General features: G+C 52.5%; 1 protein-coding gene across 4 annotated transcripts; it reads right to left on the reverse strand.

Annotated features, from left to right (window-relative positions):
• Positions 1-105: 105 nt before the first annotated feature.
• Positions 106-22458, reverse strand: DRC4 (dynein regulatory complex subunit 4). Of its 4 annotated transcripts, XM_086688540.1 has the most exons (13): positions 22336-22448; positions 21864-22052; positions 18006-18370; positions 15318-15404; positions 11680-11877; positions 10513-10719; positions 8597-8651; positions 7515-7720; positions 6809-6976; positions 6260-6346; positions 4795-5004; positions 1992-2057; positions 106-354 (listed from the first exon to the last, which is right to left on the reverse strand). In XM_086688540.1, exons 3-13 carry the CDS (start codon positions 18276-18278, stop codon positions 205-207), a joined length of 1707 nt encoding a protein of 568 aa, XP_086544666.1. In that variant the 5' UTR covers positions 18279-18370; positions 21864-22052; positions 22336-22448; the 3' UTR covers positions 106-204. The 4 variants fall into 4 exon arrangements, with proteins under 4 accessions (XP_086544666.1, XP_086544665.1, XP_086544668.1 ...); XM_086688539.1 differs by lacking the exon at positions 21864-22052 and having other exon boundaries at positions 22336-22458; XM_086688542.1 differs by lacking the exons at positions 1992-2057; positions 21864-22052 and having other exon boundaries at positions 22336-22428.
• Between the last annotated feature and the right edge of the window lie 70 nt (positions 22459-22528).

Consider the following 22528-nt stretch of genomic DNA (forward strand, 5'->3'; position numbering starts at 1 on the left):
CCTGGCCCGAGGTGGGAAGGAGGGCAGCAGGGAAGGAAGTGGTCAGGGCACCACGGGCCCTGGAGGTGCCTCTCCTCCACGTAGCCAGGCAACAAGACACACAGCAAATGTAGAAAAACTTCATTTGCAGACGATACAAATAGACAAACCGCTCCTGTCCTTGGTGAAAGGGAGTGTCATCCAGGGAGCAGTCCCAGGCGGGCACTACGTTGGGGTGCCCACGAGCCCCGCGGGACCCTGGCCCAGCGTCTGCCCAATCACGGCCGTCTCCAGAGGCTTGAAGCCCACGTTGTCCAGAGGGATTCCGAAGGCCAGGAGCTTAGCCTCATAGGTGCGCAGCAGGTCACTGTGGGCCTGTGGGGTGAGAGCAGCATCGGGAGGGGCGGAGCCACACGGAGGGTGACTCTAGCCCAGGCCTTACTCAGCTCTGGAGGGTGCAGGAGGGTGGTGGAGGAAAACCATTTAAAGCTAACCTTTACCAACGGCTCACGGTACGCCACACCTGATCATAAGCACCTTCACGTACATAACTCAGCTAACCCACAATGGGAGACACTGCCATTATTCCTGTTTCACAGATGGGGAAACTGAAGCAGAAGATACAGACTCAGAGCAGAACTAGAGTCTGAACGTGCTCCTGGCTCCTTGCCAGGCATTTCTCATTCAAATCAGTCATCCCTGACTTCACGGGCATGACCTTCCACGTGTATATGACCCTCCCTGCCTTGTGGGTGGAGAGTGCAGGCAGGCGGCCCTCCATCCCCCGATCCCAGGAAGGCTAAGGTCTGGGCAACAGTGCTGGTGGGGCCAACACAGGCAAGGTTCCTGTCTCCCCCCCCCCCCTCTGGAAAATGGATACTTTTTAAAGAGTTAAATTAATTGCATCGGATTGGTTACAAGGGATTGAAATGCACAGGAAATGCTTGGAGCCTGGTCTGACATCATCCTCACCATTATCAAGAAAAAGGTGCTGATGCTTGGAGCTGAGATTTAAAGGGTGAGCTCAGGCTGGGCTCCAGACAGAACTTGGGGGCTAGGTCCTGGCTCTCACCTTTTTCTGGGGGTCGGACCTCCTGACAATCAGATACATTCCCTTAGAACTGCACACACCAGTAGATGGTTCTAATTTTGTAGATCTAAGTATCAGGGGATGCCAGAGCATATAAGGGAAGTGTCCAGATGGGCAGGGCTGAGGAAAGGCTCAGGGAGATCTGGTCACGGGCGCTGGAGCCCAGCGCCAGTGACAGGCATTGCCTCCCTCCTGGGGTTCCACAACCCAGGGTGCACAGTAGAACCAGGATGCAATGTCCACCGGCAGGTTTATGGGCTTATCTGAGTCACACTCACGGGGTGGCTGCTCGAGGTAAATGTATCTGTAGGCGGCGCTATGTCTGCATTTCCCATAGGCAAAGCCAAGGCAGAGCTGGGGGCTCACCCACAGAGGAGTGAATACCGGGTAGAGGGCCCAGGCCTCTGGGGCTCATGAGGCAGACAAGAGAAGGGTCAAGGCACTCCCTGCCACTCCCCAACAGCGGGAGGCCTCCACACTGCTGGTGGCTTTGGTGTGGGTACGGGGTGCAGCTTTCATCAGACTTACAAAGGAGTGAGAGAAGCTTAGACTCGTAACTGTCCCCTACATAGAAGCAGCAAAGGAGGCCCACCAGTCACCCCAGACGCCAGGTCAGCAAGAGTAAAGGGTCAAACAGGGAGACAGGGACAGAGCACCCTCATTTAGCAGACATCCACTGGGCAGGCCCCTGTAAGGGACACCAGGACCATGGCCAGAGCTGAGACAGGGCTGTCTCAAGCCCGGCAGCTACAGGTCTCCCGGGTGGCCAGGATGCCAGCACAACCGCACCCCCGTGGCAGCATCAGAGACCCAGTCCACACACACAGTGACCCTTAGAAGGCCCAGACGGCCTCAGGCTGTGTATGCCTCAAAGTGTAAATCAGGTGGGGCCCTGAGAGAGGGTCGAGGAGGCTCCTCATACCTTGCAGACCCGGGCCAACTCATACTGCAAGTCCTTGATAGCGTTGTTCTTTGATTCTAGAACATTCTAAGGAGAGAAAGGTGGATGTGAGTTGGAGCTTGTCTTTGAGCTGAGGTGGACGGGGGTTGGCAGGGGTCTGGGAGCTCCAGCAGGGGACCGCAGACATCCAGGGAATGGCAGCCTGACCCCATCACGGTGTGCATCCACACAGGGCGCAGCCAGCCGCACAGACAGGTCTTCAGAGGAGAAAGGGAAGACACCATCTGCCTCTCCAGATGGCGACTGTCTAGATGCTGGGAAGTGAGGACACGAGATTAGAGGAGCCGGGCCAACCACGGCCCAGGGAAGGCCCCTTGAACCCCCACCCGCTGCCTGGAGGGTTCCTGCCTGGCCAGAGAAGTAAGCGTCCAGGAAAGGCGAGAGCTGCCACCTGGCCCACGGTGACCCTGGCCCACAGGCCCAGCTGCAGCAACCGCTGAGGACCGGACTGATTTCATCAGGAGTGCCGGCAACACAGCCTCATCCAGCTCCAAGACCAGCTGCCCCTCCCAAAAGTAGAGGCAGGAAAGCCGTCCTGACCTTTCTAACAGGGCCCTCGCTCCCCGCCGGCCGGCGTTCACAGGGATTCACACACAAACAAGGACAAACAAGGACGCAGATGGGCCCCCAGACCCAAGTCCATGGTGCTGCCAGCCCGGACTAGGCCCCTCCCATGTGGCTGCACCACCACAGGCCCCGAGAGCCTGTCCTGAGTGACTCAGGCCCTCCTGGCCCTGCCACCCCCTGAGCCAGGACTCACTGCTGCCCGAAAGCAGCATCTGGTCTCATCCAGAAATGGGCACTCCATAACGTTGGACTCCTCAGCACTTCTCCACCAGCAATAGGTCCTTCACCCCTACTCAGTGCCAGCTCACCTCCCACCTTCCCAGAGGGTTCTCTCTGATCCAGTCTGCCCCACCCAGGACCTTCCATGTTTCCTTACCAGCCCCAAACCCAGGGGCACAGCCAACAGCATGAGAATCACCCCCATCCCTCTGGCTCTGCTCCCTTCGCCTCAGCCCTGCACTCCCCCCAACACCCAAGCAGCAGCAAGGGGCTCACAAGGATACAACCAAGTGGGAGCTGCAAGCTTAAGGTCAAGGCCAGGTGGGCAGTAGGCCAGTGCAGGATGCTTTACATAAACATGAAGTGACCTGACACAGAGTTAATCCTCAGGGCCTGGGTGTCATGTGAGCAAAGGGGGGTTTATGTTCAGCTGAACTACACAGGGACAAATCACCTAAAAAATGCTACCTGTGTAGGGACACCTGGGTGACTCAGTCAGTTAAGCGTCTGACTCTTGGTTTGGGCTCAGGTCATGGTCTCACGGTTCGTGGGTTCGAGCCCAGCATCAGGCTCCGGCACTGTCAGTGCAGAGCCGGCTTGGGATTCTCTGTCTCTCCCTCTCTCTCTGCCCCTCCTCTGCTCGCTCTCGCTCGCTCTCGCTCTCTCTCGCTCTCGCTCTCTCTCAAAATAAATAAATAAAACATTTTTTTTTTAAATGCTATGTGTGCCATTTCTCAGGATGAAACACGCTTGCGCAAACCGAAGCAGTCAGCAGCCCCTAACTCCGAAGATCTGTTTCTCCATGAAGGAAAAGCAGACACACACAGGCACCGTCTATCCTGGAAGGATCCACCTCTGGGACAAGCTGGCCTCTCCTCACTGGGCCTCTCCATAAAGACATACAGACCAGCTGCGTTCTCTGGGGCCATGCACACCCGCGTCTGTCTCCCAGGCACCCAAGGGCACTGCACCTGGGGTTGTCTCACACCCGGCAGCTACAGTAGGTCACCCAGGTGGCCAGGATCCCTGCACAGCCGCACTCCCGCGGCAGCCCAGAGACCCCTTGTCCAGCCTCACCCGTTCTTTCTGTGACATGCCCCAACTAGGCCCAGGGAACAGAGACACAAGGCCCAGCTCCAGGCAAGACGGCCTGCCAGGTGCTGTCAGGCTTTTGCTTGCTGAGCCAAAGCTGGCAGCTATTGCCAGGGTTCCTCAGCTGGCCCCACCAGCCCATGGGCACCCGTGCCCCATCTGTCTTGTTTACTGCTGTCCCCAGTGCCCAAGATGGTTCCAGCATAAAGGAGCACCACGAGGAACTGTGAACTCGTGGCCTTTGCTCAGACATCACTCCCTCTGGGAACCCTGCCACAGCACCCGCCACCACAAAGGGGCACCCACAGCCCTGCATTTCCCTGTCCTAACTGCCCACGGCCCTGCATTTCCCCATCCTAACTGCCCACAGCCTACATCCGGACATCAAAGCAACCCAGGCAGACTGTGGCAGTAGTCTCAGCTGAGAGCTCACGGGCCCGACTGTCCCCCAGGCCTGTCTCTAGGTTTGCTGCCAAGTTCCCGAGGAGCGCTGGCCCACAGCAGCTTGAGAAACCCAGGGCCTGATAGGCTGAACTAAACCCATCTCGAGAACTGGACGGGCAGTGGGCTCAGGGCCAGAAGGGCTGAGAGGTTAAGGAGGGGACTGCAGAAGACCTCAGACCTGAGCAAAGCCAGTAAAAGAGAACCTGGGGAGCCTGATGGCACACACGGGCCTGTGAGCAGACATCTGCAGCCCCATCTATGCTCAGGCCACAGGAAACCCATGACCCTCCCAACATCACCTGAGGGTCCCCACCGGAATGACGGAGGCTGGACACAAACACACGAAACAAGCGACCCCCAAGCCAAGCTCAGGACGCCTACTGGGGGGCAAGGACATGAGGCTCCAGCCCAGCACCTCCCCAGGAGCCCGCCTGGGGCCTACCTCCAGCTTGCGGGACACAAGGGTCAGGGCAGCAGGGTCCAGGTTGGAGGCCGCCAGCACCTCATTAATCTGCACCTCTTTCTTCTCCACAGCAGCGCTCAGCGCCTGCAGCTTCCGCTCCAGAACCAGGTTCTTGAAGCCCACCTTCTGCTGCACCTCCAGGATGGCCGCGGTGAACTTCCTGTACAGCTCATCTCGCTCCTGCTGTACCTGCAAGGGACAGGCTGCAGTGGACAAAGAGGCCACCTCCCCCGGAAGCATCTCACTGGTCAGAAGCCCCCTCCCGCCTCTTCCCTGGGCCAGAACATACCACTTCTGCCGAGTGAACTCCATTCACCAGTGCCCACCCACGGATGGGGGGGCTGGGTGTCATTTACACTGCCGCCACACCCACTGTCTGTGACGGGATTAAAGGGCTGCAGCCATCCACACTGTGGAAAGCAGGAGGAAACACTAACCGGACCCTCGTCTACTAAGCTGTTTCAGGAGGTAGGAGGGCACCCTCGTTAGAGCTGGAGAAGCCCCACAGAGAGTGGCAGCGGCGGTGGTTTGTAACAGCAAAGGACGAAAACAAAGACATCTCTCCAGGGGAAGTGGCTGCATAACAAACGGAGCCTTCTGGGGCACCTGGGTGGCTCACTGGGTTAAGCGTCCGACTTCAGCTTAGGTCATGATCTCACAGTTTGGGAGTTCGAGCCCCGCATCAGGCTCTGTGCTGACAGCTTGGAGCCCGGAGCCTGCTTCGGATTCTGTGTCTCCTTCTCTCTCTGCCCCTCCCCAACTTGTGCTCTGTCTCTCTATGTCTCTCAAAAAATAAATAAATGTAAAAAAAAAAAATTTTTTTAAATGGAGCGTTCTGGCACAGAGCCGAACATGACTGTTCTGTGTGTACAATCTGGAGACAGCACAATCAAGGTGAGGTTAAAAAAAAAAAAAAAAAGCACAGCGTTCGTAAGGCATGAAGCCACCTGTACATAAGGGTGCACAGGAAGAAGTCTGCCCAAAACTCAAGGAGCTGCTACCACTCATGAGAACCAGCACTGCACAGCAGGAGGGCCCTCTCATTTTCACTCACAGACGGCAGGGCTCCAGGACTTCTTTACAATGTGTGCCCGACAGTTTACTACTTAAACACATGTACATACATGGAAAAGACCCTCGATGCAAGGGCCAGGTACCCTTCACGTGCTTCAGAGGTGAGCCAGGGGGAAAGAGAATTGGGGGTGATGGTCTCCCAGCAGGGCACCTGCTCTGTGAGACCCTGGGCCTTCTCTAGAATGTACCACAGGGTTTTGCCTCATAAGGCTGCAGAGCGTGAGAAGTGGACAACAGGACTCCCAGCTTTCGAACCTAGAAACCCAGCCGCGGTTTTAAGGCTTCCTGAAACCTATGGCTGAGCCAGGGTTACAGGAAGGGTCTCTCCCTGACTGGGGGTCCCTGGGATGCCGGCCTGGCATCTGCTCACCTTGAGAAATCGCTGCTCCAGCACCTCGTGTTCCCACTGCAGGTCCTTTAGCTCTTTCTCAGCAACCTTCAAACGTGCTTTTGTGCGCTGGAGAGAAAATGAAAGGTGGAGGACAAAGTGTTCAGGACCAGGCGTCCACGTAATGCAGGCTCCTGGGGGATGGCAAGGCCAAAAATAATTGTGGAAGAGAGCTGCCTCAGGGGCACCTGGTGTCTCTGGATCAGCGCGGTCAGTTCGAGCCCCATCCTCAGTGTAGAGACTGATAGAATGAATGAAGGAACGAACGAATGAACGAAGGACTGGCTCAAGGACACAAGCAGCTGAGCGCCCCCCGCAGCAAGCTGGTGGAAACACCTATTGCCCAGATTGTGCATCAGCTTAACATCCTGTACATGAAGGACACCAGTCAGAGAAGCTGAGATTCAGCCCCCCAGTCCTGCCCTAAAGGCCGATCCTGCTCTGGGACCCAGGAGACACCTTGCTGATGTCCCTCCTCTCCTAGCCCAGGAGGAAGTGCAAGGAGGGAGGCACAGTCAGGCAGAAACTCACAACCAGGGTCTGTCTGTCCCTCTCATAGTTCCCAAGCTTCTTCTGCATCTCAGTCACGTCATCCCGAGCCTTCTGGAGAGGGTCTGTCAGGCGCTTGTTCTGCGCGGACACCTCCATCATCTCCCTCTCGAGGTGACCTTCCTTCTTGCGCATGTCCTCCAACTGCTCCTGTTGGCACAAGTACGGCAGGGGTGCGGCAGGGGTTCGGCAGGCAGAGCCGAGGTCTTCAGAGGGCAGAGCCAGGAGCCCTCCTGCCCACCAAGGACGGTCCTGAAGACCTGTTCTGTGTATAAACACGGAGTAATTTTGCAGTCTTCACTTATTCTGAATCTTCTAGGAAGGCTGCTTCCACACAAATTGAGATTACACTTTTCCAGGACCCGAGGGGCATTCCCCACCGTGGGAACTCTGTCCCTGCCAGCACTTGCGTGGTGATGACACCACCTGTGCAGCCATGCTGGGGCTCCCACTACAGTTCCGCATGAAGCTTCCACCTGTCGAATGTGTCCTTTTCACGAGCCCCACCTACACTACAGTCAGGGCAACATCCTGGCTGCCGCCAGCCACAGGTGTGGAGAGGCTCCATTATGAATTCAAACAAGGACAGAGGGGCACCATGAAACATCTTTAAAAGGAGAGTAATGGGCCCGACGGGGTGGAGACCTAGTGTCTGGGGCCCCCGGCCCAGCCGGCCCTAGCGCAGCACCTTGAGGGAGTTGATGAGAGCCAGGTTATTGAGGGTGATGTCATTGTAGTAGTTCTTGATGTCCGTAAAGGCTTCTTCATGCCGCTGCATCAGCATGTTGATCTGGCCGTTCTTTCTCTCCTCCACCTCGTGGATCTCAGTCTTTCTCCTCAGGTCAAGTTCATCCCTAAGCATCTTCATTTTTTTATCATACTTGGCCTCAATTTCTGAAAGGCAGAAGCACATATAGGGCAGCTTAGCAGAGGAACAGGTGGCCCAGTGTCTATCAGAATAGATGGAACCTATGGGCACCTGGGCAGCTCAGTAGGTTGAGCGTCCGACTCTCGATTTCGGCTCGGGTCATGATCTCATGTTTCATGAGTTCGAGCCCCATGTCGGGCTCTGCACTGATAGCATGGAGCCTGCTTGAGATCCTCTCTCTCCCTCTGTCTCTCTCTGCCCCACCCCTGCTCATGCTCTCTCAAAAAATAAACATTAAAAAAAAAAAAAAAAGAATAGATGGGACTTCTAAACACAGCCCAGGAACATCCACCGGGATGAAGGCTGTGCACACAAGCGCGGCCAAAGCACAGGACGGGTCTGAGTGGACCTCTCTCTGCTGAGGCTCACAGATGACATATTCAGCACACACACACCACTGTCTGCCTTCCTTTGCCTGTAGCAGGCACTGATAATCAATCCCGGGGTTAGGGTTCCCAAAACCAAGTGTCAGCTGATCCCACGGCTCGGTGGTCATCCAGGCCGACTCTAGAGCTTTGTCTGTGAACCCGACAGACTTCTCAAACGGGAGCCTCCTTGGGCCAGAAGACATGAAGACTATTCTAAGAATACTGCCCACAAGACAATAACTGCCACGTGCCTCAAACTGCTGATTTGTGCCGGGAGTAGGGCCGTAGGTGGTAATCACAGCCTCCCCAACTTGCGTGGAAGTAAGTTGTTCCGGGATTCTGGGCAATCCGTCAGCCTTGGAAACTACATTTTCTCTCTGCGCGTCTAGGCCATTTTGACCTGGTTTCTGTGCCCTGGGTGAGCAGGCCCTAGAGGTAAATTTCCTTCTGACAGGACGCATGTAAGGAACTGACCTCGCACTTGCCTCTCGAAGTCATTCCGCATCTTGGTGACCTCCTCGCTGTGCTTCTGCGAAGGCAGAGAAGCAGGCCGTTACTAGGTGACAGACACACACAGAAGCCTCTCCCTGGGGCTGGCCCTGCTCCTCGGTGGTATGGAAAATCCAACTCCGGAAACTCTGCGCTGTTTCTGGAGGGTGCTGGGTTCCCCTCACCTCCGAGCTCTTGGACCATGCTCAGAATAACGTGGTTTTGGTAACTTCCGTGTTTCATAATTCACTTTCCTTGGTTAATGACCGAATGTTAACAGACGTGCTCAACACTGACCGTGCTTGGCCCCTCACTCAGCTTGCCCACAGGTCGGAGAGCACGGGCCATGTCTACACGGAGCTGCAGGTTCTCTCCAGATGCCTGACGGCCTGCTTCAGCTGTGACTTAGAGCAGCATTCACAATTATTTTCACAGTTATATAGAGAGGTTTTGAATAGAAAATTTAGATTATTTTTTATAGGATAGTACTTTTGCACAAAGGGGTATTCTGACCACGTAACTACTCCATATCCAGGCCTCATGTAAGCAGACAGCCTCACATCACCAAATTCACTGGAAATCTGTCTGTCAGCAAAGATCAGACTATTCTTATAGGTCCAAGACTTCACCGTCAGCCTTCACTGCAAAGTTTTTTCTTAGTTGAGGCTGCGGTGCCTCCAGCATGAGGCAAACCTATTAACAAAGTCTTCCGAACCCACGGCCAAGAAGAACCTTAGAAAACCAAAGTCAGACACATCTTCCCTCTGCCCAAAACCTCCAAAGTTCCCCCAACTAAACCCAGGTCAACAGCTGGGTCCTGACTGTGGCTTTTGATGCCGACAAGCTCTGACCTACCTGCCCAGCCACCTTGCCCCTTGCTCCTCTGGGCCTCCACAACAGCCCATCCCCTATGCCTTCTCCAGACCTGGTCTCCCTAAGCCTGGCTCAGCCCCACCGCCTTCCAGCCTTTGCCCAAATGTCACCTTCTCAATGAGACACTCCCAGAATTCCTTGTAGAAGAATACAACCCTACCCTCAACCCACTGCATCCTCTTCCCCACACTGCTCTTCCCACCGCGTTTATGCCTGTGGACATGCTCCACGTATCCAACACTTCGTTCTGTCTTTTGTCTCCTTCCTGGACTGTCAACCACATGTGGGCAGTCATTCTCTCAGTCCTGTTCCCTGTCCCCAGAGATCAGAACAGGGCTTGGCACCTTATGGGCACCAGGCAAATGAATCTCAACCTCCACCTGGAACCCCCAAGCCTCACTCAGAAAGGACCAAAAAGTTAGCCAGGTGCTTATGAACCCAGCTTGCATGACAAACTGCCATGGCCACGGAGGGGCTGGTATACCAGACATGTTAATGGTTGCATATGTTTCTTTTTTTCTTTTTAATGTTTGTTTATTTTTGAAAGAGAGACAGAGCACGAGCAGGGGAGGGGCAGAGAGAGAGGGAGACACAGAATCTGAAGCAGGCTCCAGGCTCTGAGCTGTCAGCACAGAGCCCGGCACAGGGCTCGAACTCACAAACTCGAGATCATGACCTGAGCCGAAGTCGGACGCTCAACCGACTGAGCCACCCGGGCACCCCGGTTCTGTATGTTTCTAAATGCACCTGACAGACTCCCTGGGAAAGCAGCCAGGTGTCAGGTGTCAGCAGCACATGAAGAGGACCCTAGGCTGGATTTTCCCCTTGGGAAGTCCATTTGTTGCTCAGATCTGAAATAAAATTCTGTACTTGGCCCCCAAATGGGATTTGTCTTTTTCTTAAATAGTTCAACTAATTCCCAAAATGCAGGAAGCTTCTAAACAAAATATGAATTCCCAGGTAAGTTGACTAATCAGGAGTTCACGGTCCCCAGCAGCCAGTCAGGCACTGGCGGCCCTCACACCTACCAGCCGCAGGTTCTTCACCACCACCTCGTTGGCCAGCTCCTGCTCCTTGAGCTCCACCTTCAGCGCCCGCATGTCCTTGCGCAGTACACCCTCCTGTGCGCAGTGCTCCCTCTGGGCCAGCTTCATGACCACGGCACCCTCAGCCTTCATCTCTGTCAGGTTGTTCTGATGCTCGTACAGCAGGTGCTTCACCTTCTGCTTGTACACCTGCAGGCAGCGAGAGCACCGCTCGCTTCCCTGCACACTCTCACCCGCACCCCGGCACACGCACACTCGCCTGCTCACCTGCCCGCGCATGCTCACCTGCAGGCACATATCTTTTTTTTTTTTTTAATGTTTTATTTATTTTTGAGAGAGAGAGAGAGAGAGAGAGAGAGAAGCAGACAGGGGGACAGAGGATCTGAAATGGGCTCCAAGCTGACAGCAGAGATCCCGATGTGGGGCTCGAACTCACGAACCAGGAGATCATGACCTGAGCCAAAGTCGGACGCCTAACCGACAGAGCCACCCAGGTGCCCCGTGCACATACCCTTTTATAAAAAATACTTTCATGAGTATTTCATGAGTGGCTCAGTCAGTTAAGCGTCCAACTCTTTTTTTTTTAATTTTTTTTTTTTAAATGTTTATTTATTTCTGAGACAGAGGGAGACAGGGCATGAGTCGGGGAGGGGCAGAGAGAGAGGGAGACACAGAATCGGAAGCAGGTTCCAGGCTCCGAGCTGTCAGCACAGAGCCCGATGTGGGGCTCGAACTCACAAACCCTGAGATCATGACCTGAGCTGAAGTCGGTCGCTCACCCGACTGAGTCACCCAGGCGCCCCTAAGTGTCCAACTCTTGATTTCAGTTCATGTCACAATCTCCCATGTCAGGCTCTGCGATGAGCATGAAGCCTGCTTGGGATTCTCTCTCTCCCCCTCTCTCTGGCCTTCCCCCACTCGTTCTCTCTCTCTCTCTGCCCTTCCCCCACTCATTCTCTCTCTCTCTCTCTCTCTCTCTCTCTCTGAAAATAAATAAACTTAAAAAAACAACAAACCTTCATTTCCCAGTGTAAAGGATACAAAGGGCTGTGACCCCAAAGCAAGCAACAAAATGCCCCCCTGCTCGAGCCCTGTTCTCCTGGGCCATACGGTACGTCCAGCAGGGACGGGCAGGCCAGCTGCATTTACCTTGATCTCAACCTGGTGCCTCTCCTCAGCCTCCTCCATTTCCCGGTCCTTGTTCCGCAGCTCGGCCTTCTTCTCCTCCAGCTGCCTCCGCGTGATCTCCCAGAAGGTATGGATCTTGTCCCGCTCCAACTGGAAGTAGTTGCGCTCCTCACGCTCACGGTCCAGCTCCTCGCGGACACGGCTGACATGCTCCTCCACCTGCCGGGCAGAGCGCAGCCGTGAGGCCCAGCAGGGCCCTCCCCCCGCCCCTGCCCACTGCGAAGAAGAAAGAAAGGCTGTTCTCACCTAAACACAAGTAAAAACTAAAAGTGAGATGTTAAAATATGATGCTAGAAAGGTCCCGAGGACAGGACATAATTCAGAAAATAGCAGAAGTACCTTGAATGTAACCAATAATCAAAATATGACTGTATCTTTTCATCCATTGCCAGGAATTTATACTAGAGGAATTTCTCAAAAGAACACAAGAGTTGGGGCACCTGGGTGGCTCAGTCAGTTGGGCGTCTGACTTCGGCTCAGGTCATGATCTCACCGTGCGTGGGTTCGAGCCCCGCGTCGGGCTCTGTGCTGACAGCTCAGAGCCTGGAGCCTGCTTCCGATTCTGTGTCTCCCTCTCCCTCTGCCCCTCTCCTGCTCATGCTCTCTTTCTCTCGAAAGTAAATAAACGTTTAAAAAAAAAAAAAAAAAAGAACCAAAAAATACAAGAGTTATCTGCTCAAAGACATTAGCCACACCATATTACAACAGCAAGAAAAGTTTAAAGGAAGTAATCTGAGATGATTTTAAATACGGAAATGGCTGAGAAATTAGAGTAAATCTACTAAAAGGTTATATGGCCCAAAGACACATAAATATGAAAATGATGGAGCAGCATGTACACACGTTAACAAAACAATGCTAAATTAAAAAACATTCACCTTCTGGTGGTGCCTGGGTGGCTCAGTTAAACATCCGACTTGATTTCAGCTCAGGTCACGATCTCACAGTTCGAGAGTTAAAGCCCCGTATCTGCACTGTCAGCACAGAGCCTGCTTGGGATTCTCTCTCTCCCCCTCTCTCTCTGCCCCTCCCTTGCTCTCTCTCAAAATAAGTACATAAAACTTTAAATAAATAAATAAACAAACAAACAAATGCTCACCTTTAAAGGTATGTTAAGCAAAAAAAATATACAAACCCAGAAGAACCCCTAACAGTCAAAAAGGTTTTGTCCGAAGCCCACTGCAAATCTCCAAATAGGTTAAATTTTTTTTTTTTTTTTTTTTACGTGGGGCTGGCTCTTGGCTTTCTTGGGAATTTCATCTCCATCAAGAATCAGTCATCTTCAGAGCACAACTTCAGGCCACTCAGTGTGAAGTTTTTCTCTCCTGATAACCCCACTCCCCACAGGGAAACCACACTTCTCACTTCAAGAGAAGGCCAAGGGGCGCTTGAGTGGCTCAGTCGGTTGAGCGTCCGACTCTTGATGGCGGCTCAGGCCATGACCCTAGGGTCATGCACACGGTCTGCACTGAAAGTAGAGCCCACTTGGAATTCTCTCCCACTCTCTCCTTCCGCCCCTCTCCCCCACAAATAAATAAACATTTTTTAAAAAGAGAGAGAGGGGCGCCTGGGTGGCTCGGTTGCTTAAGCGTCTGAGTTCAGCTCAGGTCATGAGCTCACGGTTCATGGGTTCGAACCCTACATCGCGTTCTCTGCTCTCAGCAAATCCTTTGTCAGATCCTTTGTCCCCGTCTCCCTCTGCCCCTACACTGCTCATACTTTCTCTCTCTCAAAAAGAAATAAAACATTAGAAGATAAAAGTAAAAATAAATGAATAAAATGAATTAAAAACTTTAAGAAGAGAGAAGGCCAAGATAACAAGCCCCCAACGAGGGGCAGCCAGAGCTCTGTGGTGGGGCACCTGGGTGGGGCTTGCCTCCCCATGGGGGTCTGATGAGGGGTTCAGCAGATGACAGTGTCCTCATGGCACAGACCTTTCGTATCTAGACTCAAACAGATAGCCTAAACCAGGCTCCTACCTAGTTCGATTGACTCACAGTCTTAGATTTCCCTCAATATTTAGGTTTCTTATAAATATCCAGATTTCTAGCTTCTCTTTGAAAAGCAGAAAACAGACCACACTGGAGCCCAGTGCCCCCAAGGTAACCATCCAATGAACTGACTGCAGCTGTCCCCAGTCCCTCACCCCTGCCTGGACCCTAGACAGTTCTGAGGTGTCAGTGCTCACACGTGCAACCTAACCACTGCTGTGTCACAGTTCTGTATCCACAGGGACAAGAAGTAAACGGGGAGACGAGAAACAGCTCAACTGATGGCAATGTGATGTGCCGTCCATTCCACACACAGCAGCCCCGCCCTCTCTCCAAAACACAAACTGGAACCCATCACCATCTCCTTAAACTGCTTGAGGTTCCCCCGCATGTAAAATAAAGCAACCCTTCACTAGTGTACAAGGGCCTCTGTCCAGCTCATCAACTTCAGCTCATGTCACTGTCCCCGTCTCCTTTGTATTTATGTCTTAAAACTATCAAGGGAGTTATTAACACCAACCCACAAGCTGACATGGGACCCTCAAGAGGCCTATAGCAGACACTCACTCACGGGTCAGTCACCAACACAAAGGCTGCAGGGGCCACCACACCTGCTCTCATGGTTCACCACGTGCTGCAGTTTTTCACTGGAATTATAATTAGATAATTACGTTCTCTGGTCCTTAAAATCGTCAAAATGGGTAAGTGGCTTAAAATAATTCCTACTGTTTAATGCAAATAAAATAAACAACAAAATTATATATGCATATAACAGCTCAGTAAGCATCAGGTGCATAAAAGGATAAGACTGAAAGGATATACAGAAAATTAAAAATAGTTTTTATTTTGGAAAATCATGTCCTTCCAAATTGCTACCACCCTATTTAAAAATGTCTTCAGGGGCGCCTGGGTGGCGCAGTCGGTTAAGCGTCCGACTTCAGCCAGGTCACGATCTCGCGGTCCGGGAGTTCGAGCCCCGCGTCAGGCTCTGGGCTGATGGCTCAGAGCCTGGAGCCTGTTTCCGATTCTGTGTCTCCCTCTCTCTCTGCCCCTCCCCTGTTCATGCTCTGTCTCTCTCTGTCCCAAATATAAATAAACTTTAAAAAAAAAAAAAAAAAATGTCTTCAGTGTACTGATGCCTTTTTTAAACTGTACTGTGCTTGAGAGTTTTGGAGCCAACGAAAAGTATGGAAATGGGAAGAGGTGTTATCTTGGTTTGGACACGAGTGCAGGAGCACACTGAGGGGAGGTGGACGAGGAGGCAGTGGGCAACAGTCTGTAAGAAGTTCAGAAAGGGGCGCCTGGGTGGCTCAGTCGGTTAGACGTCCGACTTCAGCCCAGGTCACGATCTCGCAGTCCGTGAGTTCGAGCCCCGCGTCGGGCTCTGGGCTGATGGCTCAGAGCCTGGAGCCTGCTTCTGATTCTGTGTCTCCCTCTCTCTCTGCCCCTCCCCTGTTCATGCTCTGTCTCTCTCTGTGTCAAAAATAAATAAACGTCAAAAAAAAAAAATTAAAAAAAAAAAAAAAAAAAGAAGTTGTTCAGAAAGACAAACAGCCAGAGACAACTTCAAACGACACTCGCCACTCCCATCCCGACCTAATTGCTCACCTGCTCCTTGCTCATGTCCTCCGGAGCAAACCCGTCAACAATCGGGGTAGCTTTGGTTTTCCCTTTCTTCCCTTTCTTCTTGGGCGCCTTTGATTAAAGAAGAGATGATCGGGTAAGACAGGGAGGCCTGGCTCTGATTAATTCCCGGGCTCACCGGAAGAGGAATACCTGTCGTGGTACCTCTGTCCTACTGCTCACTGTCTCATGCCCCACCTGGAGCACATCACTCCGCCCTAAGGTTTCCCCACCCTTCACCACCCACACATTTCTCTGTTGACACCTCTGGAGAAACAAGGAAAAAAAATCTTCCTTTTTAGAAGAGAACATTTTCTCCCTCAGAAAGGAAGGGACGGGGAACTCATTCCAAATCCATTCCTTGGTACGTGGCAGAGACCTCCTTGGTGTAGATGCAAAATGTGCTTGGCCAGGACAAACCCCGATACCACACTGCCAAATGTTACTATGTTGGCTATAATGCTTGGTCACCACCATAGAGAAACCTGCAAGAAACTGTTCAATAAGTCTAAGGAGAAATGTCTCCATAGCAATGATCACAGGTGGTAATAGAAGGCTTCCTTTCTTCCAAATATAAAACTCTTTCAGAGAATCAGAGGCGCCTGGGTAGCTCAGTCAGTTAAGTGTCTCTTGATTTCAGCTCAGGTCATGATCTCAGTTTGTGGGATCAAGCCCCACGTCAGGCTCTAAATTCTCTCTCTCCCTCTCTCTCTCTCTCTGCCCCTCTTCCGCTCCCGCTGTCTCTCCCTCAAAATAAATAAACTTAAAAAAAAAATCTTTGGGGTATGTGGGTGGCTCAGTCAGTTAAGCACCCCAGTTCAGCTCAGGTCATGATCTCGCGGTTCGTGGGTTCGAGCGCCGCGTCGGGCTCTGTGCTGACAGTTCAGAGCCTGGAGCCTGCTTCGGATTCTGTGTCTCCCTCTCTCTCTGCCCCGTCCCCACTCGCGCTCTGTCTCTCTTTCTCTCTCAAAAACAAACATTTAAATAAATAAACAAACAAGTAAATAAACATTATTTATTACTAATTAATTTTAAACATTAAAATAAATACATAAATAAATCCTTGAAAGAAGCCTTGTCAGGAGCTGAAGCAGACAGCACTCGCCACGGGTGTGCTATAAACAGTTCACCACACGGACCTGCTCTTAGTGTCACTTGCTTTTAACAACTTTGACAAGATGAGAGAAACCTCCCACCTCCACTCACCTCTCAAGGGCCACTCAAGCACGTACTGAATTTCCAAATCCCTGTCTTTATGCCTAGACTTCTCCCAACTCTGTGACCCATGCTTTTGCATGTGCATGAATCTACATGTTTCTGTAACATATCTGTGTGTCTAAACGTCCCTATTAATGTTTTCATGTGTGTACATGCATGTCTACACGTCTCTGTAACATGTTTACGATTACAAAAAAGTTTTACGTGGATATCTCGGAAAACACAGAAAAGCAAAAAGTGAATAGGAAAATCACCCATATTCCCACAAGCTAGTGATACACATAAGTATTTTAGCGATCTTTTCCAGCTGATTTTAAAAGACCCATCCAGGGGCGCCTGGGTGGCGCAGTCGGTTAAGCGTCCGACTTCAGCCAGGTCACGATCTCTCGGTCCGGGAGTTCGAGCCCCGCGTCAGGCTCTGGGCTGATGGCTCGGAGCCTGGAGCCTGTTTCCGATTCTGTGTCTCCCTCTCTCTCTGCCCCTCCCCCGTTCATGCTCTGTCTCTCTCTGTCCAAAAATAAATAAATGTTGAAAAAAAAAATTTTTTTTTTAAAAATAAATAAATAAAAGACCCATCCACTAAAATCTTTCCTCCTTCGAGAAGTCCCATCAGAAGGTCCCAAAGGTTCACCACTACTTGGCAATTCACAGCCAACTGCAGGGGCTTGGAGAGGCATTCTCCCCGCCAGCTGATGGCCCGCGGGCTACACCCCAGAAAATGCGCTACTGAACGCGTCTATACCATGGGTGCCAGGGCAGCTGAGGGCCCCAATCTACAGGAGAGAGGCAGGAGGAAGAACTGGAGCGGCGGTGAGCTCCCCGTCTTGCTCGGACAGGCCTGCCTCACACGGGGTTCTCCAAGGAAACAGCAGTTCCTGTATCCTGGGGCTCTGTCCAGTACTCCTTGCTGTAGCGGGAACTCCAGCCACTGCGGTATGCCTCAGACTCTCCATCCCAGAGACTGGGCGTCCTAGGGTGTCCCCTGACCCCGACTGTGCTCCATGGGACCCTATAATGTCAGACCCTAGGGCCCAAGGATCGGAGGACTGAGACTTCCATAACAAATGGGAAATCTTTTTGTCCCAGGTTCGGTTTTCTGGACGGCTTGCACATCAAACCCTGGATCTCGGCGCGGGGGTTGGGGGGGGGGGGGGGGGCGGGCGGTGAGCACAGGAGCCTGGAGATCCCAGATCTCTCAGCTCAACGTGCGTGCGGGATGAGGGATGCGGCATGCGTAGCGCCCCATGCTCTCCTCATGGGAATGCCAGGAGAGCACCAAGGCCTCAATTCCAGGAACCCAGAGCTCCAAGCCTGCCCACTCTTGGGGTCTCAGTGCGCACAGGTCCCGGGACCCCAGGCCTCCCCATCCGGGGGTCTCTCTGCGCGCAGGACTGTCTAACCGAGGAGCCCCTGGCCCCCTCAGGGACCCTAGCCGGGTACCCCGCGCCTCCTCACCATGGCTCTCGTGGTGGATTCCCGTCGCGACCTGCAGACAGAGGCGCCCGCCCGACGGAGGCCGCAGCGTCTCCCGGCAACCGATGGGCGGTCCCGCGCGAAACCTCGAAGATCCTCGCGAGACTCGGCCAGCCGGTACAGTCCCTCGCCGCGGCGGAGGCGAGTTCCTAGCAACTCGCGCTGGGCGGAACCCGGGGTTGCCCGAGTCGAGCAGGTCTTGCGGCGGCCTGGTGTCAACCGCAGTCTGGATCTTCCCGAAGCTCCTAAGCGCATTTCGTTATGGTGTTTTTTGCGTGTCTCCCCGACTAGAACTTAAGCTCCCCGGAGGGGGAGGAACTGTTTCGTCCACTTCTTACCTACAGCGCCTAGAACAACAGTACATACCAGGTGTTCAGTTAAGAGTGCCTTCAAGGAAGGAGGGAGACCGCAAGGAAAGACAGATCAGCCGCCCAAGGCTCCCAGACGCTATGCAGATCGGATTCAAATTTGGGCCGAGGTTACGCCCCTGGGCCACACCCCCGCCCACCTTTGAAAATTCCTCCCACCAGCTGCCGCGGTGAGGGTGGAAGGTAGCTGGGTTTCCGCAAACTATCAGAACAAAACAGAAATGGGAAAGAAAAGTATTTTCCAGCTAGCTCCAAAGTTTTGAAGTCGGCAAGTGTCTCCTCAAAAATAAACTGCTCTGCCAGAGGAGGCCTCCTCTGTGGCCCCCGGTCCTCATGGTGAGGAAAAACTAGAAACCTCTGCCAGGGGTTTCCAGACAGGCACTGCAGAAAAAGCCTTAGGAGGTCCCTTTTCCCAACCCCTTGCTCTGAAAACTGCAAATCATTATATGATTTTGCAGGTGAATTTCCAACCCCTGCCACCACCCTGTTGCCCACGTGTATCACTCCCTGTCAATCAGAAGACTGTGTCATAAGCAAGTGCCCATCTTTACACACCATTTGTCCTCTTTGTTTGTACACCCTCTCTTTTAACATCTTCCTAACTAGTGATTTTGCAGCAGGTCATATCTTCCCATCTGTTTGGGGATGGAGAAGATTCCAGAATTTTTTCACCCTGGAGAGTTGCACTGGGGACAAAGTGTGAGTAATGAAGAAGGGATCTGCCAATCCCACCCAAGGAAGAAGATGCCTCCTTAGCTGGGCTTGCCTAGGCCCCAAGCACACACACACAGGCAGTGATCCGAGAGCCACAGTAAGGACCCTGAAGGGCTTCCTGGTTTACCCACAGAAGCCATGACTGCTCTTGGACTGGAGCAGCCAATTGGAAGGACCCACCTTGCACAGAGCCATGATTTATTTATAGCAGGCCCTGAGGCCTTTGTGAGGTCTGGTCAGGTCCCTGTGCCTACACCACTGGCCTGATAGGGGCCTCCTCCCCCAATGCCAGGGCCTCCCAGAGGGAATTTGGCGGGCCAGACAATGCAGCTGGGTAACACGGAGGGGTAATTATTGTTATTTAACACTTACTTTGGCAGACCCAATATGCTAGGTGCCTCATGCTGATTGGCTTTTTTGCTTTAGAAGTCTGGGAGTTCTGAATTAAATAAATGCATTAACAAGAATTCCTTTCAGCAAAAAGGGCAAGAAAAAGAAGGTGAGCTCAGGATAACGAGACAGGGAATTCATTTGTCAAAAGCAGCAGCATCGCTTAGTTTATCGTTCCACAGAGAGCCCTGGCTGACAACTCCCCGGGCTCCTGACAGGCCCACAGTGACCTGTGCTTTTCATATTGGATTTGAGTTCAGATTCTTAGAAAAGAGCCTTTTCTTCACATGTGTGGCTCAAGATACTTTTATTCAGCATCAAGCTGTGCAGCTCCGAAACCCAGATAAATGGCATCTGAGCTTCCTGCAAAATCACAGAGCAAATGTTAACATAGACAAACCCCCTGACCATATTGTCTAATGTCTGCCTCTTCCTCATGCCTGCTGACTTGGTCAGTTAGGTAAACTGCTTCAGACCACTACATCATCATCGCTTCTCGGCCTTTTGGCTAAGATCAAGTGCAGACCACTACGTCAACTCAACAGATGCCTGGGTGTTAAGGTAATAGAATACTTCAGCGACACCTGGGGGGCTCAGTCAGTTAAGTGTCTGACTCTTGATTTCAGCTCAGGTCATGATCTCATGGTTCGTGGGATCGAGCCCCGTGTCGAGCTCCGTACTGACAACAAGGAGCCTGCTTGGAATTCTCTCTCTCCCTCTTTCTCTGCCCCTCCCCTGCTTGTTCTCTCTCTGTCTCCCTCCCTCCCTCTCCCTCCCTCTCTCTCCCTCTCTCTCTCTTTCAAATTACATAAATAAGCTTTAAAAAAAAAAGATAACAGAGGACTTGAGAAGACTGGACTCTCATTTAGAGATAAATAGTGAAGTATTTACAAATGAAATTATATAATGTGTAGGATTTGCTTCAAAAAAATCCAGCAATGAAGGGAGGTAATTGATAGTAGAGAGGAAACATGATCAGCCATGAGTTAGTAACTGCTGAGTCTGGGTGTTGGGTACAAGCAGGTTAATTGTGCTATTCTCTCTCCTTTTGTTTAAAAATGTTCTTAATGAAAAGTTCAAAATAAATAAACACTGGCTCTGGAATCAGATCACCTGCTGGTCACCAGCTGGAATGCCTTAGACAAGACCCCCTCTGTACCCACCTATCCATCTCTCAAATAGGGAAAATTATTAAACAATTGCCATTACAGTTACTGTGGCTACATAACAGGTTATCCCCAAAAGTAATGGCTTGATACAGTAACAATATCGGTTTTGCTCATGAGTCTACAACTCAGCCAAGACTCAGTGGGGGGCAGCTCACCTCAGCTCCACAGAACACCCCCAGAGGGGTGGCTCAAAGCGGGTCTCATGTCTGCCCCATGGCCTGAGGACTTAAGTCCGGTCTACTGGCTATTGCCGGCCAGAACACACACATTGGCGTCTTGAGTGGCCTGGAATTCCTCACATAAGGTGGCCAGGTTCCAGGGGGTCTTCTGAGGGACAGGTGAATCTCCCTTATGACCCAACTTTAGAAGTCACATGGCATCATTTCTGCCACACTCTATTGGCCAGAGCAGTCACAAGGCTTGCCCAGGTTCAAGCAGGAAAAGTATAGGTGAGGGAGTGTCTTGAGGGGAGTGGAAAGGTTCTGGAAATGGAATCAGAAATACCAATCTGGGGGTGCCTGAGTGGCTCAGTCAGTTGAGCATCTGACTTCAGCTCAGGTCATGATCTCGCTCGCGGTCTTTGAGTTCGAGCCCCACGTCGGGCTCTGTGCTGACATCTCGGAGCCTGGAGCCTGCTTCGAATTCTGTGTCTCCCTCTCTCTCAGCCCCTCTCCCTCTCATGCTCTGTCTCTCTCTCTCTCTCAAAAATAACTAAAAACATCAAAAAAAATTTTTTAAAGAAATACCAATGTGACCATTTTGAGAAAATACAATCTGCCACCCCAGCTCACTCTGAACAGCCAGTACCTATCCCCTGTCCCAACTTCCCAGGGCACTCACTGGCTTGCTTATGGCCCCACCACCCATCCTAGAACTCAGTTTTGTCCCTGGAAAGCCAAATCTCTGCCTTTTGGGGTCACATGGAGGCCAGTGGCCCACAGCAAGGGCTGGTTCTCTACAGGGTCACGGAAATCATTTTAGAAGGTTGCAAACTGCAGTTTTTGTTCTCACTCGTTTTGTGAACTAAAGAACAATGGGAACCATTAGCCAGCCTCGGGGACTGACAGTCTCAAAGGCTGTGGGCTCCGGTGACCCGGAGTTGGGCTGGGCAGCGAGGGCCTTCCTCGAGTGGCTGAAACTGTATGGACCACCTCCCTTTGAGAGGGTGCCTGTCCTGCAAACACCAAGTTCATACCCACCTCCCTCCTCTGTGGGCCTTTTTCACTCCCAGCTGGGTACAAACTCTTTCTCCCTGACGCTCTTCTGTGGTTGGTTTTGTTTTTATAAAAGTGCAGTCTTTGGGCTTGAATTCGGACCCTCTGGCTTCCAGTGCCTGGCTGTGCAGCCTTGGTCAGGTTACCTACCCTCTCTGTGCTCAACGTCTGCACCTGGAAAAACAGGACACCGTCTTCTTTGGATCTCTGGGAGAATTAATGAGATAGTGCGCACAAAGAACTTGACACAGGGACGCATTCCAGGGGCGTGTGTTTGCGGTTCTCGACGCGCCCGGATCCTGCCTGCCTTCCCGGGGCGCCCTGGCTGCCCGCTCCCACCTCGCTACCTCCCATCCCCCACCCGCGCCCCACTCCGGCCTCGCCGTTACACTCCCGCCCAACCCCACCCACATGTGTTCTCCATAGTATTAGCCACAATCTGCAAATCTTTGCTTACAGGCCAGGGGTGTGGGCGCCGCCTTTGCCTCTCCTCGTGCCTCCCCTCCATGGCCAGCGAAGCACCGACGAGTAGCTGGCACCCCATAAATATCTGGGGGTGAACAAATGGACGGAAGTCGGCGCGGCTGCGGGAGGAGCGTGCGCGCTGGGGGCGCAGAGGGCGCTAGAGCCGCACCCGCGATGGGACGCCG

The sequence above is a fragment of the Puma concolor genome, chromosome E2, assembly GCF_028749965.1.
Source record: "Puma concolor isolate L17-30 chromosome E2, mPumCon1.1.hap2, whole genome shotgun sequence".
Taxonomy (NCBI): domain Eukaryota; kingdom Metazoa; phylum Chordata; class Mammalia; order Carnivora; family Felidae; genus Puma; species Puma concolor.